The sequence below is a fragment of the Malurus melanocephalus genome, unplaced genomic scaffold (assembly GCF_030028575.1).
Source record: "Malurus melanocephalus ecotype Western Australia unplaced genomic scaffold, MMel_1.1 scaffold_38, whole genome shotgun sequence".
Classification (NCBI taxonomy): Eukaryota; Metazoa; Chordata; class Aves; order Passeriformes; family Maluridae; genus Malurus; species Malurus melanocephalus.
Genome location: NW_026623270.1, coordinates 3,126,606 through 3,146,353, shown reverse-complemented (window position 1 = coordinate 3,146,353; position 19,748 = coordinate 3,126,606). Strand labels below are relative to the sequence as shown.

The following is a 19,748-nucleotide window of genomic DNA, read 5'->3' as shown; positions in this document are numbered from 1 at the left end:
CCTCCAGGACACCTGGCTCAGTTCAGAAAATCCTGCAGCTTTCCCCCAGGGAAGAGGGTGTTTTGAGCAAGAGACTTGAAAGAGCAGTACATCCCTTGGGGTGAAAGCAATCACAGTACTTTAGAGGAAAGCAAAAATGTTTAAAATATGCTGAGTTTTGTTGTTGTTGGCACTTTGTGTTTGCACTTTGGTAGGTTCCTCATTAAGCCCCAGCAGGCTACCTGAGGGCAAAGAATCCCTGTCCCTCTCTGGTTCTCCTAATGCTAGGCTTCCACGTGCAAACTTTAATTGTTCTGTGTTTCTGATCCCAGGCAGTATAATGTTCGCTATCGGGAAAAGGGAGAATCGGCCAGGTGGGATTACAAGCAGGTGTCCAACCGGCGGGCACTGGTGGAGAGCCTGCTGCCAGACACGATGTATGAGTTTGCCATCCAGATCTTGSAGGGAGAAAAGGAAGGCAAATGGAGCGTGTCTGTTTACCAGCGGACCCCGGAGGCAGGTGTGTTTTCAAAGGCTCCTTGGGGTGACACAAATCTTAGCGTTTGAGCTGTGGAACAGGGCTGGTTTGAGGGAAAGCCAGAATGAGCCAGGTAATTGCTTGGGGCAGCAGAGAGTTGAGGATATGGGTTGAGGTATGAGGATATCAGTGCTGCTGCCTGCATCCCTGCAGTAATGAAGCACACCAGGAGAGCACACAAAGCTGCACTTGTGGTGCTGAGAACAGGGGGAGATGGCTTGGGTATTTCTGTGGGGCGGGTCAGCACCTTGGACCCCTGCAGCAAGACATGCCCCTTCCTCTGAGAAGAGAAACCTGGCTTCCATCTGTGGACAGCAAATTTACAATCTCCCTCTACCACGGAGACATTGTCAGGCCTCATTGGTACAAGAGAGTGGTCCATAACAACCAAATTACCATGTTGTTCCAGCTAAGCCACAAGAGCAGTCTAGTGCAGACCTTCTGTTCCTAAAAATATGGAATAAAATTTCACTGTAAAAGTCTGAGAGATGTGACAGAGGCAAGCATGGACCTGAGCCATGTGCACTCTTCAGATTTATCTTGGAAGTGGCTGTATAGGAATCTCTGCTATGAGAAGTTGGAGCAAAAGGTATGTGCTGCTTTGATTCTTAGTTGCTTCTTCTGTGTGTGGCCATTTCCCAGCTCCTGCCAGTGCACCTGAAAATCTGGATGTTTGGCCACTAAAGGGGAAACCAACCTCTGTAGCAGCCTCGTGGGATGCTCTTCCAGAGAGCGAAGGAAAAGTCAAAGGTGAGTCTTCACTGTTGGTTTCTAACTCCGTCAGGGAGCTGGGTCTTCTCAAAGTCAGACTGCTGCCCTGCAGTRAGCTGAAATCTTTGCTGTGCCAGGATTTTTTAACTTGATTAAACCCAAACAGGATTTTCATGTTTCCAGCCCAGTGTCTCCACAGCTCCGCTGAAAAGCTACCATCACTGTCTGCCTGGGATGTCACAGAGGTTCCTGGGGTATCATGCATGCACATTTCACCTCTTCTTCCACTAATAAGMAGGTCAAAATGGGGCTCAAGAAGGAAGTTTCTAGAAGAAGGTGTAAGAATTAGGTGAAGAAGAAAAAGTTGGGTAGTTGCCAAGAAAGTGGGTGGTTTTATGTTGTTTTATTTCCAATTTGTCATGAAAGGAAATCTTCAGCTTAAGAAGCAAACATAAATCTGATTTCAGCAGATAGCATGCATAAATCTTGTGTAGTATAGTGTTATTGTACATAGTCATAAAGATAATTTGCCAGTTGGCTATGTTTTTGCATAGAATTAAAGAAAAAGAAAAAACTCTTTCTGAGATTTTTCCCCCCTTTTCTCTCCAAAAATGAGGCTGATTTTTTAGCCTCTTGTTCTCCTGTGGCTGACAGGATTGTGTCCTCAAATTATACAAGTTTTTGGAGGTCCCTTATCAGCCCTGCAGCATCTCAGGATTTGAAAAACCACTGGCCTGGAGGGAGGTACACCGTGTCTTCAAGACATACTTTAGATGTTCTTCAGGGCAGTGGTGGAATTCCTTTCTTTTTTAAAGTCAGTAGAAGTCTTGCCAATTGCTTCAATGGAGCTGCAGTTGTGTCCAGGAATCATTATTTCTGTAAGTGGGGTCATGCAGGGACATTATCTGATATTTCAAGTCTGCTCCTAGTTTTGACCAGTCTGTAACCCTCTGTGCAGTTTTCTCTGCATTGTTATTAGATGATTCATCCAAGGCAATCATTTTAAAGATACCTAATATCCAAGGGCTGAATGCTTAYACACGTCTAATATATCATTGTTTTTTGAGTATGAAGTGTTACAGGAGAGGTCATATTTTCAAACTAAATAAATGACAAGATATTTTTACTGGCTAAATAAAATCACTGTATTAGCATTTCATGGTCATTTTGATAGCGTGTGGTAATCAGGAATTTTTGTCTTTTGATCCTTTTGTTTTTCAACCCTGTCCTTTTATATATTTATACCACRTATTAAAATAATGGGAAAAAATGTTCTCCAGTAGCCATTTGAGAGTTATCAGAAGCTACACAAGTATCTCTGCGATGAAAGCAACTCCTTTGTAAAAAAAAGGAAAAGAAAAAAGATTRAAAGGTTTCCATGCTTTCTAATACATTGATTAATTTTTCAGTGGAGCATTAAATGTATTTGCATATAAAATATTGATTTTTTTTTTCCTTGATTTTGATGAACTATGCAGGGCTTATTTCTTAACACAATGAATATGGGCTCACTTTCAGGAAAAAAAAAATGCATTTCTTATTTTTGAAGATGTCATTATGTTCTAGAGTTTTACCAYTGTGACACTGTCACTCCTCAGGTATTGTGGGATTTTGTGTAGAGAGAGAAAGCTGGCAGCCCATGAAATTTATTATCAAAACCCTGGATTCATCTGATACCCGTACCTCTTATAGAGGATTTGAAAAGAAAACARAGCTAGCACATGTCTGAGAGCTCACCTGCACTCCTTGGGATTATAATGGGAAGATTCCTCTTCGTGCCCAGAATTGTTCCGATAGGGGTGAAATTTCTCTTCGTACTGAAAGCTAAGACAGAGCACAGTATCACAGTCATTCGAAACTCAAAGGTGAGAGCAGGTTGAATTTCAAAGTGGCAACCAGGCCTTGCCTTGCTCTCTCTGCTGTGATRTTTGGCCCTGGCTCTGGTTAAGCACAGTGTGTCAGATTTTGAGTTTGTTAGACCAACACAAYGTTGCTACCATTTGGCAAACCTGCAGTGCTGATATTTTCTGGTAGAAGTATCTCTTCTGAATAAGAACAAATATTCAACTTACCTACATACGTATGTATTATGTCTCTCTCATGTCTTTATACTCCAGCTGTTGACTCAGCGTGCATTGCTAGTGTATTAATTTTAGTAATGCACGTTCTAATTCATCCTACCCATACAGTCTGTCCGCTGGAAACAGGACTGTTTTCAGTTTCCTCCTTCCAACCGTCTGCCAAATCATTTCAGAATACATTCTTTCATACGCCCCGGCTCTCAAGCCATTTGGAGCAAAGTCCATCACCTACTCTGGAGCTACAACATCAGCCATAATAGATGGTCTGCAGGCTGGGGAGCGCTATATTTTCAAAATTCGTGCAGCAAACAGGAGGGGACCGGGTCCTCAGTCAAAAGCCTTCAGTGTTGCCATCCCAGCAGGTGAGCACCAAGCCATGAACCCATGGCATAGTTCGCCCGCGCTTGCCTTGGTCCCAGTTGTGTTAATATCCACTGTTTTAATTCCTCTGTACTCTGACCTGTGGGATTTTACTTCCTTAATATTATTTCTGCTTGCTCTTTCCATCACTATTGGTCCAAGTAAATGTTTGTCACTCTGCAGTATATAAAAGGAAATCTCTAAGGATGTTTTAGCCTGTTAAATAGATGCTGCCATGCTCCATTTCCTGCATGAGTGCTATGTGCTCTTTTTACCCAAAGGCCAAACAATGCAATGCTCTGGGTCTTTGGCTGCTCTATTCCTGACAGCTCTCGCTCTTGAAAGCAACTTAATGTCTTACTCAGATACTACTCCTTGTGTTTATTTATTGCCAAAAAGTTACTGTTGTAGGGAYAGAATATTTGCTGGGTTAGCTAAAAAGGTGGGCCACAGCCTTACATGGGATAATGCAGCACCATGYCATCAGCATGACTGAATTCTGCTGAAAATTTGGTTCCTCTGAAAAGATRTTGCCGTCCCTGATTTTAGATACTTGATTTTAATTGGTCTAAGTTTTACCCAAGCTACAGTAATTCCACATAGATACCTTCATACAACCCAAAATTTAACTTGGCTGGGCTCCACAGCCTGGTTAATACAGAAATAATTATTGTCTCATATTCTCATAATCTGTTTTGTTCTTGCTACCTGGGTGKTTTTTTCTCTTGGTCAGTTTTTGTTCATCTTCTGTTGTCATGAATAAACACTTTTTTTTTGCCCTTAGCCGCCCATGAGGATTCAGTTCCTCAGCAAAAGACAAGTATTCAAGATAATTCAGAGGCTAAAAAGACTGGGAATGCTGGCTCATCTCCTTCTCAAAGTTCTGTTTCTTCAAAAGCCCAGCCATCACCTTCTTCTAAGCAGTTGTCTGCTCATTCACCTGGTGTTAGTGATAAAAAGAGTCTTATTTCTGAATAYAAGAATAAAATCTTGACTCGGGGGGTCCCAAGTAAATCTCGGTTACCTTCTAGAAAGACAGAAGAGCTAGAACCTGACCTCCAGTCCACTGAGGTGACAGATGATCACGATTCTTCCCAAGAAGCTACAACATCACCACCAAAAGCCCAGGACCAGAGGAGGAATGTTAAACCCTTGCCCCCAAGTCGGCCAGTCCACCCTGTCCTTGCCTCAGGRAGGACCTCTGTTCGAACCCACACATCTGAGGCGTCAAACCAGATGAGCACTGAGAAACGTGAGCCATCAGCATCATCAGCATCATCAGCACAACCCTCTTCTGCCTCATCTGTTCCCAGATACACAGATAATGAAACAAAGCAATTGAGGCAGAGCAACAATAACGTGCCTTCTAGGACCTCTTCCCATCCTCTGGCTGCCAAAAGCAACACTCTTGCGAGTAGTGTGGAGGGGAAGCCAGACCCTGTGCTGGTGAAAGTGCCTTCTAAAAGCTCAGAGCCTGGTCGGCAKACCTTGCCATCAAACCGGCACTCTGCTGTCTCTCATGAGGGTGTCTCGGGCCATCGCAGCAGGTCTGGCTCTCTAGGCCATTCTCATCAGCCTGCTTCCAAATCAGCAGATTCCCAAGCTCCTGATAGCCATAACGAGTTTGACAGTGAGGAAGCGGAGGACAGAGCAGGACAGCCCAGTTCTAGGTCACAGCAAGCAAGGATACCCTCGGGCTCCAGTTCTCGCACATGGAAGGATTCAAAATTAGCTGCGGTGTCAGCCTCATCGAGGTCTTCTGTTTCGCCTCACTCTCGCTCCTCCACCAATGCCAAATCCAAGGGAAAGGAYRYTGATAAGAATTATAGGGAGGACTCKCAAGATGAAAACCCCTCACTTCCTTCTTTGCCCTCTTCCAGGCAGTCTTCTTCAGCAATCTATTCCAAGAGARGAAATCCTCAGGTCGATTCTGATTCTCACCCCAGAGAGACAGATGGTGAAAAATCACCCCACTCTGATTCAGAAGAACAACAAAGTCAAACAGCTGCCCCAGACAAGCRTTCTCTTTTACAGTCTGCTCTTTCCAAATACAAACCTGAAGAGCAGAGCAATCAAGAGGTAAAAGAAACGCTTGCTCGATCAAAACCAAGCGAGTCTTTGCCTAGAAAGACACCCTCTCCTCATCTTCCAGTTGAGAAGACCTCCCACTCAGAGCCTGCACAGAGGATGCAAACCAGTCCTTCCATACTGCATTCAAGGGGCCGGCGCCTTCCATCTCATACCTCATCCCAAAGCAATGAAGAATTGCGGGAAGATGATGATGAGGATGGAGCAGAGGGAAGTGACARTGCAAGCAGGCGCTCTGTGTTTCTTAAAGAGGTGTCCTCTTCTAGGGGATTACCGGCATCTTTCTCTCAGGGAAGTTCAAGTTCATCTCGATCAAAACAACAGCAGCCAGGTTCTCAGGTACCTTCCTACAAACCAAAACACACTCAGCCAGACTCCACTTCTGCCAGTGATACAGCAAAAGACAGCCAGTATAATCAAAGGTTGTCATCCACTTCGAGACAAGCTCGTCCTTCAYTACCTGCTCGCTCAGGAGTTGCTGCAAGAACAGCGTCCCAAACAGAGAAAAAATACGGCYTGTTGCCCTCAAAAATGTCTAACACTGAACTTCCTCAAAAAGTTCCTTCCTCCTCCTCATCTAAATCTCGTCAGTCAGTTTCTAATGAAGAGGATGATTATTACAGTGAATATGATCAGAAAGAAATGGAAGAGAAACCCACATCTTTGGCAGCAAAATGGTCCCCTTCTGTTTCYAGAGGTAACAAAAATGTATATGAAGACACTACTAGCAATAGAAGAAAATCCATGGACACTCTTCTACCTCACAAAGTAAGTTCTGAAGAGGAAGAGATGGAAAAACCTGCAATATTAAAAGTGTCTTCTGAATCACCAAGAAGCTCTGCCACAGCATCACGGATTACTCAGTCCTCTAACAAGCGTACCCCGTCTAAACCAAGCTTTGTCTGGCCACGTTCTGCATCTACCACCACACACACCGTTTCTCCAGCAGTTTCTTCCACTTTGTCTCCTCGTCAGCGACTACTGAACTCCAGGCTGGGGAGCCCTTCTCAGCGACAATTTGTTAGATCTCCTCATAGACCAGGTATCCTGCCTTTGTTGTACTAATCTCACTAATTGTGTTTTTCCGAAGATCAGCAGTGACATGAAAAGTCCTCTAGCAGAATGCAGGTTCAGTTATTTAGTATAATGTRTTGCTTTTTATTTTGGTGGTTCCTGAGAAGCCCAGTTCTTGAGGACATTGCCTATTTGGGGTAATGTGGTGCCCCAAACCTTCTGTCCTGTTGTCTGATCTGCGCAGGATCCTGTGATCCAAAGATGACACAGTTAGGTGCTAAATTGGAAAAGGGCTGTGTTGCTTGTTGAGCAATGACTTCACTGAAYGCTCATTGAAAGCACATTTTCACTCAGAATGTGACAGCCTCTSAGGTGTACAGCTCTTCATTGTGGATTGCTAAAAGGCCTTTGTAGGTTCTGCAGTACTGGCTTGTCCACACCTAAGCAGTGAGGTGTTTCCTTATCATGCCCTGGCATTCCGTGTTTTCTTTAATGCATTTTTAAGCCACTTTCCTCCTTTTTACTAAGTGAGAGCTCAGGATTGCCCATACCTGTTGAGGACTGTGCCCATCACAGCCAGGCAGGCCATCTAATACCTTAAGGGCTGTGATTTACCCAAAAGTTAGAGACTTGCTTTCTGATAGAATATCTGCTGACCCTGGCTAGTGGAATAGGAGGTCTATTCCACATCAAGGTACTGATTCCTCATGTCACCTATGGAAAATCYCTGACAGTCTCAGTGACTATGCTAGGTAGGAATACTTTTTCTCTCTCCAATGCATGGACATCCAAAATAATATTTAATAATGTGAGTGTTTTAGTAAATACCTTCTGTGTTATTTGTAGGTAGTAACGTTTTGCTCGTTGCAGCCTCACTGTTACACAGTGAGGGCTGTGCAGCTGGGCTGTCACACTTGATTTGCTTTAGTCAGACTCAATGTTGTGTAGAGGTTCAGCAGCTTAAAGAACTTCAAGATGGAAATATTTACTTTGAATAATACCTTGGAGGATGAGATGTATGGCATGACTAGAACCCCAGATTTCTGTTTGGAGGTTATATAAGCTTACTACTAGCAATGCTATTGTGAAGTTATAGTCAACAAGCATTAACTTAATTTTTTTTCCAGTCTATATTTTTTTCCCCATTATATTCTTCTGGAGGCAAGTCTCTGAGATAAGATGTGAAAATTGCTGTCCTTTTGGAGCTGGGGGGTCTGCAATTCAGTGCTACTGCTTCTCCACTTCTGACCTGAGTGTTCTTCTGTTTAGCAGTGGTTTTTCAGCTAGAGAAGGAGATTCTTTTTCCAGGTTAAAAAGATAGGCGTAGAGATAATTCCAATTCCCTCTCCTTTCAGTTTGTCATGACAACTTTGTATAAGGATAGGATTGAACAAGTTTTTGTGTTTAATAATAGTTTCTTCCCTCATCCTACTTCTGAAATGCTTACAARGTCACAAACATTTTAATGTCTGTAGTGCCATCAAGAAATGTTGCCCTACATTCTTGAAAAAAAGGAAAAAAAAAGACGAAATAAAGAGACCAAATAAACATGATAGAAACACACCATGAGTGTTTAACCTCTTCAGTAAAAAACGTTTCAGATTCTTGTGTCAGCTGGGGAAACCTGGTGGTGTCACAACAGTTGCTCCAAGAAGAAATATAGTGCCTGGTTTGTGGAGGGTGGTGAGAGCTCTTTCTTCTCTCATTTATATTCAGATCAGCCAGAAAATTCATTTACTTGTAGTTTAAAATATGGCTTGCAGGTTTCACAGCTTTCTTCAGAACAGTGTGTTTTCTTCCCTGTTTCAGGTTAYAATGGCAGACCGAACCTTACAACAAAAAATGGAAATGGAAATGGAAAAGTAACCCCTGGTAATAATGGAAAACCAAGYGGACAGAAAGTAATCAATGGCCCTCAAGGAACAAAGTGGGTAGGGTGACCTTCTCTAMAAATTCAAGATGTTTTGGCCTTTTATTGTATTTTCATTAGGAAAAGACAGGCAAGCAGTGTCCTCAGTCAATGCTGCTGTAAAGTGAAGCTATGCTTAGTGGTTCCATTTCCACTATTCTGCTGAAATCTGATGACAAATTCTAGGTTTTGTAATTTTAACATTGTAGATGTACAGCCTGATGGGTTGAATTTTAAACTGTAACATTACTCCTATAAAATTTAGCAAAATATTTTTTCATCCAAGTCAGTGAGGTTTGTGCTCCCCAGTTACTCAGGGAGTCTTGACACATCAGGCTCTTGTCTSTTCAGTTTGAGTGGAGACTGCCTGGGATAGCTGCTGTGAGAGATGTGCTCAGCAGTGCTTTTCCAGACTTACGCTCCAGGTAGAAGCTCCTGAGCAAGAGTTTTGAAATAAAAAGGGACTCCATAACTGTCACGATGCTTTAGATGCACCTATGTAGGTTTTGCCATTCTTACAGATGTGTTTCCAGATGTATTCGCAGAAGAGCTGAGATGTCATTGATAGGAAAGCCCCCAAACTGCCTGCATGTCCCCACCTTGTCTTTTAAAATCCTTTACAATTAAGTTTTAATCAAGGAAAGCAGGGAAGGAACTGGTGTTTCCTGCCTGTTTGCCCAAATGCTGAGCAGCAGGAGTCTGTGATCAGCCTCCCTGCCACCAGCAGAGCTGCTCACACGTGGCATGATGCATAAAGACTTTTATTTTATGGCCACTTCAGTTTTCACTAGAGGAACATAAAAATGTGCATCAGATATGTCACATTCAGGGGAGGCATTTTGAAAAGCATGCCCAAAGCCCTTCAAATAGACTTCAGAAAGAGGGCTAGAGAGGTCCTTGGAATGCCATGGGGCATTTCTCTGCCTCACGAGGGGAGGCATTGCTGCAAGCAGGATGAACACCTTGTAAAGCAACAGGATCTGTGCCAAATCTGAGGCCTGGAGGGCTTCAGAGACTGATCTAATCATCTGCTGTCCTTCCTGCTGCAGTCTTTTCCTCAGCACCAGATGTAAGTCTGTCTTGCCAACCTGGAATTGCTGCTTGTGTCCCCTTCCCAGTTTCCTYACAGCACTTAACACCTTTTGCATTTTTGTGTTATGTGGCTCAGTGTCCATTACCTCAGGTTAAAACAGCATACAGTTCAGCTATTTTTGGGTTGAAATAGCAGTGAGAACTGGATTTTAACTGCAGTCAGCTCTGGAATTCARTCCAAGCTCTCAGACTTATTTGCTTTACGAGACAGAGGCTTTTCTTCAGTCTCCTACCCCAATTAAAATCTTAGCTACTTTGTTTTCACTGCTGTTTCAATATAAATCGACTAGTCTAATTTTTAATATTTCCTTGGTTAGACATACTTCTAAATCCCGTCTTCAAAATGACTCAGGGTCATACTGAAATCAGTATTACAGGAATTCACCTTAGGAATCATGCAGACCAAGAAAATCAAGGAATTTGCTCCTTTGCACATGAGACATACAGTAGGTGATATGAATATGGCTGTGCAGCTCTGRAGCCCACTTCCTGGGAATTTGCTTTCTTCAGCAGTGATATTTCTGTGATTACTATACATTTAGTTTTTAAAGTTCTAGTGTGTTGTAGTTATTCCTGAACATCACACTTAGTGTCTGAATTTCCCCAGGATTTCTGTTGCTGTGAAATTTTATTTCACCTCCTTTTGGGCTAGCTAAACTTGAGTCCCTTTATTGTTTTTAGATTGTCGATCTTGACCGAGGGCTAGTGTTAAATGCTGAAGGAAAATACCTCCAAGATTCCCAAGGCAACCCTCTCCGAGTGAAATTAGGAGGGGATGGACGTACAATTGTTGGTAAGTTACAGCTTCTTTCATACAGAATAAAACTCTACAGTTTTTTGTACACATAGTACAAGTCTTTGAGCTGTTGAATGCTTCAGGCATCCCCTGGTGCCATGCAAGCCATTTGGAGTTGCTTGTACCTCAAGTTTCCACCAAACAAGACATTGCAGGACCTGGGGATACTTAGAGGCATCCTGTGGGACTTGAGTACGGGGCAGCAAGAATTGCCAAAGTCCATCTCACTTAGATCAGCATTAGGACTGCAGAACTGAGCCAGAATAATGATCGATGAGTGTTTTTATCTTTGTATACAAAGAAATAATTACTTCCCACTGATAGTCCTGTACCAGCCACATGTATATGTTATTTAATTTTTTCTTCTAAAACTGACCACAAATAGTAAGAAACCCTGTGTGTGTTCTCTATAGACACTGCTCTTTGCATGTCAGTCCATCTGTACAAATTTCTCGAATACAAATTCAGTGCCTGTTGTTCAACTGGCTACCATGAATATTTACAGTATCTAAAATTTGACACACACATTTATCTGCAGTTGACAGCATCTCACCAGYTCATCCCAGTTTTTCCTTGCACATGTTTGACATTAAGGAGCAGAATATGGATTCATCATACATTGCATTATCCGTTATGGGAGTGACTTAGACGAAATGCACTCATTTACTGCACATTGTGAATACTAAGTAAAGCCTCCCTGCAGTGTTTATCAAACAGCTGAAAAATGTGAACATCACTGTGGTTTATTTGAGGTTCTTCTGAACCATTCTCTAGCTGGAACCATTTTCCAGCTTCCTCAGTCATGGCTCTTTCCTAGGTAAMACCCTWCTKCTCTGTCAGTTTRGTTACAGGAGGCTGTATTCACACCRTYAGTGCTCCTGTGGCATCTACTGTGATGAAACACAGTAGTGTTTAATGCTATAAGCCTGAACTGGATTAATGGTGATTTTTTTGGTTTTGTTCTTATCTCTTAGATGAAAAGGGTGCTCCAATGGTGAGTCCTGATGGATTGCCTTTGTTTGGACATAGCAGATTTAGTAAACCTGTAGCAAGTGCACAAGACAAACCAATAATAAGCCTTGGAGGAAAGCCTCTGATTGGTCTTGAAATGATTAAGAGAACAACCACTCCCTCAACTACTACTACAACAGTACCTACAACAACCACCACAACAACCACTACAACCACTGTTGCTACAACCACCACCACCACCACTCCCGAACCAACCACCACGGAGCCACCCACAGAGAAGCCCACACCAACCTGTCCTCCAGGCACCTATGGAGAGTATGATGATGAAGGCAACTTGCTCCTGGGGTTCGATGGCCTGCCAGAGTGCAATGCAGAAGGTAATTTCCTCTTGTGCTGCTGGAATTTCCATGGCTGTGYCATTTGTAAAGCAGTTGCATAGATGGAGAGTGGGAAAGAATCTGCCTCTGAGGATTTTGGTCCGTTTGATAAGGTAGGAGCTGAGATTAGAGCATATGAAGAAGGGTTTGTGTGTTAAATGGTTTTTAATTGGAAAATGCCAACTTGCCCCAAAGCTGAAGTTTTTTTTGTGGAAATCTGTTGTTTTTAGCAAATTTCTTATCTTGTGTTGGATCCTTTTATCACACGTGTTCACTCACAGGAACACAAGTATAGGCAGCAGCTTTGTGGTCAAAGCGCTTAAATATAAGGTTTTCTTATTCATTTTCAGGCCAGGAAAGGACCTGGAGGAACTATACAATTTTTTCTATTTCATGTTCACTTATCACAATGAATTCTGACAAGTCTCTCTTTTGAGCTATGGTGGAAACAGCATTTGCAAAGTGAGATTCTTGTTCTCTTGCCAGCCCTTGGAGGTAGATTTTCTAGCAGGAATGCAGCACAGCACAGATGAAGGTGATGAAAGGTGACCCTGGTCCTGCACAGATAAGGCAGAGAGTTGTACACTRATTTCTTTATTATCTCAAAATACAAACCAGTGTCAGTGCATGTCATTTTTCCCTGTTGCAGTTATACAAGCTTAGGCTGTGRTGCCAAACTGAAAACCAGAGTAAACACATATGAATGCACTAGAGCCTTCAGGTTTTGAGTTTGTTCCCCATCACATTTTATGCTTGTCAGCGCCTGGATGTTGCACTGCAAGAGCATTAGCTGCTTATTTTGCCAAAGCAGATCAGGGAGCACCATGGCAGCCCTTAYCCTTCCCATTTGTGATCTTCAACCCACTCTACTAATGGGGAACAGCAGCACAGCCATAACTTAAAACAGCTTTGTTGGCAATCAGACATCTGACAACTGCAGCAGCCAGTTTTAATGGGTAATGAAATCCCTTTCCCTTCTCCCATGCACCTGTATCTCTGAAGTCAAAGTAGATTTACAAGTAGGTCATGTAATCATGGCCCGGGAAGCTGAACTATCACTTTGAAAAGGGCAGTGGYATGGAAAGGTGTGGCTTCAGCAGCTCGCAGTGAATCTAAGGACGGCATCTTGCRAGAGGATCTCAGAAGCAGAAAACAAAATTCTCTTACCAGCTGCCTTAGGTAACTAGCGAGCCAGATGTCAGTTYCTTGTGCAGGTGGAATTACAATGAGTTATAGTGTTAGTATTTATTAACAATTAGCCATGTTTGTCAGTGCATTTATAGAAGTGTGCTTGCATGTGCACATATGCACAGATTTGTATGCACACAAATACATATATACAAAAATGACATCATCATTAAATATTTCTTTGAAGATTTTTGCTTTTCCCTATGGCAAGTTCATATTTCTTAATTGTACTTAAGTACAAGTGTTATAAATATTGTTATATATGGTCACGGTCATACTTTCAAAGTTGCCTAAAGGGAACCATAATTTTTTGTAGTTAGAATCCTTCCCACATCCCCATCTCCTTTTGCTTATCTGAAATGTTGATTATATCGTGTAACGTTTCCTCATTTGGCCTGTGCTGTTTGGTACCTGGAGGACCTCCTCTTCTGAGAGTTATAAGAACAGTAAAAATTCATGAAATGTGTATGGGACTAAACTGAACTTAGGATCCAGAAGCTGAGCAACAAAAACCTTTGCAGTATTATGTTTAGAAGAGTTGTGGGCAGGGGAATTTAAATGTGATTTTCTTGACACATTAAAAATTCTGCCTGGGTTTTTTTGTCTTCTACCAGATGGGCTTGCTGATCTTTGAACTTTGCAGAGGCATGAATGAAAACTAAGTTTTTATTCAGGCTGTGTGTTCAATGAGAATGGCCTGCCTGGCATTTTGACAGTGTGTCTGCAAATGCCTCACAGTGGGAGACTGAAAGGACRAGATAGTGCTGGATATCTGTTTCTTACCTGGTATATAGCTTGAGCAGTATTAGTCCCTACCTGGCAATTTTGAAAACTTCTCTGAAGGGTCTTTAATTTTTTAGGTTTTTTTAAGTCCTAGTGACCTGCCTCAGGATTTGATAAACAGCAAACCAACCTGCCTGCTCTGCAAAGGAATTTGCTTGAAAAGATGTTTGTGGTATTTTTTTAATGGTGGTTGTTACTGTTTATCAAGTGAAGTGTATTTCAAGAGGGGTAAACAACTACTACTTGAATTATTAAAGCAATTAATGCAGTTTTCACTTGACCATTTCCAAATTACATTAAATTATATTTTTAGCTTGTCTTTCCCTTTAATCTGAGTCTAGAAAWTACTCCAGATTGTTTAGTGAAATGCTTTTTCTGCCAAAGCTTAATATTTGTTGCTAAGTGCTTTACTCACAAACAGACGAGAGCTGCAAGTGCCAAAACCCACTGCCAAATGTTATACTTAAGCTTTGGAAAATTCTTTTATCTSTGGCATGATTTTTTCTCGACCCAATAGAATTTATTGTTAACTACTCACTAGATTCAGCAGTCTTTAACTTTCTAGGAGGAGTTTGGCCACACAAGCTGATTTATCAGTGAAATCAACTAAACCTTATTCATGAACTCRCAAAGGAAAAAACAGGTGGAGACTTAACCAAGCATTACATGTGGTAAAATCAAGTGATGGCTTTTGTAAGACAAGTAAGGCAACAAGACTGTCCATACAGATGCCAAAAGTCATGTGATGAGGGTCATGGGAAGATTTGGTCTCATTTGTTACAGGCAAGATTTAYTCAAGAGCTTCAGCACAGGGTGGTGGAGCAAGCTGAAGAGCTGCAGCTGGAGTATGCACAGAAAATAATAAAATGAGAGGTCTTTTGGGAAGTACCTCTGTCATCACCATGACACAGCTAGTGCTAAACAGGCACAGACAGTGAAATTGAGTACAAAAATAGAAAATAAAATTTGGCTTTGCTGAATTGTAGGTAGGCCAAACATTTGCTAGCTAATAAGTGTGGATGAATTAAAATTTGCCCATGAAAGTTTTCAAATTTCTTCAAATTTGGTCCTCTTGTTTACTTGCATGAAGGCAGTCCAAGGYAAGTGCATACATTATAGACATTGATTGATGCCGACCAGTTGGGGTAGATCTACAGCATTCAACACAGACAAATCAACTGACTTCCAAGGGGATCATCTCCTGAAGAGTGGCTGCAGAAGTCTACCATGAGGAAATGTCAGATTCTAATACATGAAAGTCTGACAAGAATAGACCAATTTCCTGTGTTCTAAAGCTAATTTTGGCATGAAAATCACACCATGGATTTGGAAGAAAATTATTTTAGGGGAAAAAATGTAGTCATACAGTAATTATGGGTTCTAAAAAAGAAATCAGAAAAATGCAAATGTGTTATTCAAATTATATTTGTGAACTGTTTAACATTGGCARTTGAAATTTTGCATTGTTTGCAGTACTGGTTTAGTAAAAATAACACTATTGCTTTCAGATTAAGTGTTACAGGAATTTTACCAATTTATGTGATATATCCTGAGGTCAAAGCTGTATTTCTCTTGTCTTTGTTCACATGCTGGCCACTCCCCAGCCCCAGCATTTCATTGGAAACTTCTGATGGTACCTGCAGTRGGTTACAGCACAGTGCTTTTGYTYTGTTTGCATGGCTTTTTGTGACTGYTCTGGGCTGTGTGTACTCTTTGGCTTCCCTGAGTAACATGTGGAGAAACACTTTCCTCWGAGCGTACACTAAAGCCTTTGGGATGCAACAGATGAGGTACTTGATGGTTTATGTATCTGGTGCTGGATTCCTGTCCTGCAGAGATACCGGGAGAATATAAAGGAATAATCATCTGGGAAGTGTACTGATACATTTGCATTGGGTTTTGGGGTGGATCAGGAGAGTGTTTTTATTGTGCACCTCATAATCATCTGTCCTTGCTGTGCTTTCATTTGCATTGTGAAGCAATCTYGCTCTGATTTCCTGAACTGAATTTATGTTGGATGAAACTAAAGCAGAAGCAGTGCTTCAGGATTACACCTATGTGGCCCAGCATGTAATGGGCAGCCCTTCCACAGGATCAGAGTAGAGTTAGTGCGGAGTAAAACCACAGAAAATCCAGCACTAAATACTTCATTCTGCAAATCCATTCCTTTTGGGCTGCATTACTTGCAAGGCCATTGACATGGTCTATAAATGTCATCACTCTGTGGGCTGTTTGTTTTTATACCTCCACARAAATATTTGGGTAGAAATATTTAATTGCTTGGTTGGTTTTTTTGGCATATAATGTTTTCACATTTGCTGCTTCTGAGATGATAAAACGTTGTCAAATCCAGATGTGAGCATTATGCAGTTGCTGGCAGCCTACCTTTGTTCCAGAGCAGCCGGGGCCTGGGGCAGAGTTTCTGGAAGGTGATTACTCCTAATTTTGTRTAGCAGCCCTGAACCCATTTTCCCCAAGTAAAACTCCTAATACCGCACTTAGCTTGTCATCTGTTATGATAAATATGCAGAGCAGACTGTCACAGTGTTATCTGGAAATTAGGCAGTTATCATACTTCTTTACAATTAAACTGRCTAAATATTTTTATTTTAAACTTTATTCCAGAATTATTTTATTGAATTCTTATAGCATTTTTTTTTCTTTCTCCTTCAATAGATACGTTCTCAGGACTGGATTCAGACGTGACGACAACTCCAGAGGCATATGTGATATATGATGATGGTAATGTGGAAATGTAAAAGTGCATTGCAAGTGGCATGTTGCTTTTTCATCTGTCTTCTTTCTTTGGAACTGGGTTCAGGGAGCCAGATTGGTGAATGGGAGGTTAAGCAAATGGTGGTGAGCTGGAAAACAGTTCTACATCACATGTGAAGAGAAAGGGTGAAAAACCACCTGTTTCTGGACATAAAAGTCCCTTTCTATCAGTCCTGCAATGTAACAAGAACCTATTGAGGATGACAGAGCTGTGTCATGCAGACACTGCTTCAATCCTGGATTCACTTTCTCTGGTATAACTTCTAGCTCTAGCCCAGTGAAAGTYAATTGCCTCCTCTAAAATACAAAATCCAAATATCATTCGAGCCCTGGAAAATTGAAATACTTTAGTAAGTTGTTTTTTTTAAAATGGGTAGTCTGCATTTAGACAATTAAGCATGCTCATACTGAATGGGATCACCTACATAAAAATAACTAATCTGCTTAAATCATCTGGAATTTAAATCAAAGAGATTTGAGATCAGATAGAAGGGAAAGAGGGAGTTCCATTCAGAGTATCAGAGTTATATTCATACCATATTKATATAATCAAGGACACACAAAACTTAGCTGAAGAGGAAGCCTCAAGTCACAGCATTTAATTGGAAGTTTGCATAGGGAATGCAAATTCTCAATTATTGGAACCAGCATTCATTCACTTTCTACCATCCGTGACAGCTGATGTTCTCTCCCTTTTTGTCCTCAAATTCCTGCTCCTACCCMCACATATGAAAGTGGATAAGTACAGACCTCAGTTAAACAAAAAAGCTGTTTAGTAGAATTTATGGCTTTAGAACAATGAAAAGGTTTTTTATTTGTGGTTGTAGTGCAGGGATATTAAGTCTAACCAACAACAGAAACACATTTAAAGGGAGAATGCAGCAGCTGAATGGAAGATATCACAGACATTCRTACTTTTAATTCCCACCATTTCATCCTGAAACTGGCATTTAGAATGTGGGGAGATGGGGATGATTTAGAAACTGCTCAAGATGTACATCCCATATATGTTTCTTATATCTTCATGGATGCAGAATATCCTCAGCGCACAGGTCTTTTACCAGGCCTCCCCTTAGGGACAGATCACCTGCAGAAAACAAATGCTTTAGCAGTTCAAGCACAAAACACTCAAAGACATGAGCTGAATTCCCCCACCTGCATGAGGTCATGGTAGGGATGCCAAATGCTACTTTCCCTTCATTTTGTGTGCACACCAGGTAGCACAGTAGCGTTTCAAAGAGAACTGAATTTAATAGGATTGAACATTATGAGATTCGTGCAGGGCAGTTGGCCTTCCTTTATGGCTCTAGTGGGACCACAAATGGCAGGTACCAGACTCCACATGTCATGCTGTAGGAGGGTTTGATTGCAGTTTGAACCACCTCTACTGCTTTAGAATTGCAACACGGAGTTTTCTTCAAAAGCCCTTTTTTTCTGTCCCTTATCTTCTTCCTTTSKCATCTGAGGGCTTTGGCCAGGGATWCAATTACTGCGCCATCTTCTGTTTGGGACTGTGAGGGGAGGTGGCAGATGCACATTCAGGATATTCCTGTACAAAAACATTTGTTAATTGTCATCCTTTTAACTGTGTGAGTGAGGTYTACATCAGCAATGACAGTAGTATTCTAAGGCAAGGACTTTGTGCTGTCTGTGTCTCAGTTTGGTAGAAACCATTGCAAGGCTGAGGTGCAGCCACCATCAACATAGAGTCCTATAGGGAGCATGCAGCAGCCAGGGCAGGGTGTGTGRCACTCCTTCGGGACTGTGCCTGGTGACAAAAATGTTTCCCTCCTCATAGTTAAGCCAAAATTAGACGAATCATGCTAACATTCTCATCTTATGTTTCCTCTGAAGACTATGAATTTTTTGAGAGCACTTTGCCACCAACCACCACCACTGTCACYACCACTGCCACCACCACCACTGCTTCTACGACGACAGAATTGGAAGTTGACTATCCAGAGACCAGCGTTGTTGGCACTGGCCCTGTGTCAGAATATGATATCGCTGGGAAGAAACGCTTCACGGGTAAGGATGTTCTTTGGTTTATGTAGCTTACTGCKTGTGCTGCAAAGAATTCTTGTTCCAGCAAGGCCAGCCTTTAAGCCAAGACCATTGCACAAACACATCCAGTAGATTGTCTGTGGTCCTTTCAAGGTCCTTTTCCACCCTGGAAACCCGAACAACAGTGCTTTTTTTTTTTGCTTCAATGCTTGCATGTCTATGTGTGGGCCCACAATGATTTTGTTGAACCAGTTCAAACCCCTTTGTATTCTTTCTGTGTAAGCGCTCTGCTCTGTGTTCTGCATTGTGTTTAGTGTAGTTGAAGTTAGTAAGAGAGCAAGGGTATCTATGGCAGTGCTTAGTTCAGCTTAACTGCATCTAACCTCACACCAGTAGATCCAGCAGTGCCAGTCTCCCTGTGAATTTTCCTCTCTGGGACCTGGTTGTTTTCCACTGATCTATTCAACCCCAGCGATTTCATCCACCTTGCTCAAGCATGTATTTCAAAAGGATGTTTCAAAGTCAAGGAATGAATGGTATTTTGGATATGGACTTTTCAAAAATTAAATCCTATAAAGCTAAGTATGATTTTGCTATTATTTCAGTAGAAGGAATTTGGTGAAGGAACCCCCATTAAATGAGCCACATCTCCTGTGTACACAAGCTGTTCAGGTGCGTAGGTTGGTGTTGCAACACTGACCTCAGCAGCAGCTGGGGGCCAGAACAGAGGGGTTTGGAGATTGTAGGGCATGGCACTCCAGGCTTCAGACCTGTCTGGTGACACCCCCTGCAGCCCTTTGCATATTCCTGGCATTTGAACTGAGGTCAGGTCAGCTGCTGGCTCACCTGGCATTTCAGAAAAGAGTTCAGGGGATGGAGAAGCTTCTTGACACATCTTGGCTTCCCTTCCAGTATCCACAAGCTTCACGTGGCTTAGGGTGGAACTCTGCTGYTGGAGTAAAAGATTTGTTTTATAGATGCCAAAACTTTTTCCAGTGCATCTTCAGTTTCCCAGTCCAAACAATTTCACGATGTTTCTGTTCGGCTTTCTCACTGACAGTGCTTCTTGATTCATTTAGCT

The 19,748-nt window shown here is 42.0% G+C and overlaps 1 protein-coding gene across 1 annotated transcript in view; it reads left to right on the top strand.

Annotated features, from left to right (window-relative positions):
• The window catches only part of FNDC1 (fibronectin type III domain containing 1), a 60,632-nt gene that overhangs the window by 25,104 nt on the left and 15,780 nt on the right, over positions 1 to 19,748 (top strand). The window contains exons 5-13 of the mRNA XM_057364439.1: positions 312 to 499; positions 1,160 to 1,267; positions 3,483 to 3,671; positions 4,454 to 6,799; positions 8,581 to 8,702; positions 10,454 to 10,565; positions 11,543 to 11,917; positions 16,565 to 16,630; positions 18,518 to 18,691. Coding sequence (XP_057220422.1) covers positions 312 to 499; positions 1,160 to 1,267; positions 3,483 to 3,671; positions 4,454 to 6,799; positions 8,581 to 8,702; positions 10,454 to 10,565; positions 11,543 to 11,917; positions 16,565 to 16,630; positions 18,518 to 18,691 — 3,680 coding nt within the window. The remainder of the gene's footprint in view (positions 1 to 311; positions 500 to 1,159; positions 1,268 to 3,482; positions 3,672 to 4,453; positions 6,800 to 8,580; positions 8,703 to 10,453; positions 10,566 to 11,542; positions 11,918 to 16,564; positions 16,631 to 18,517; positions 18,692 to 19,748) is intronic.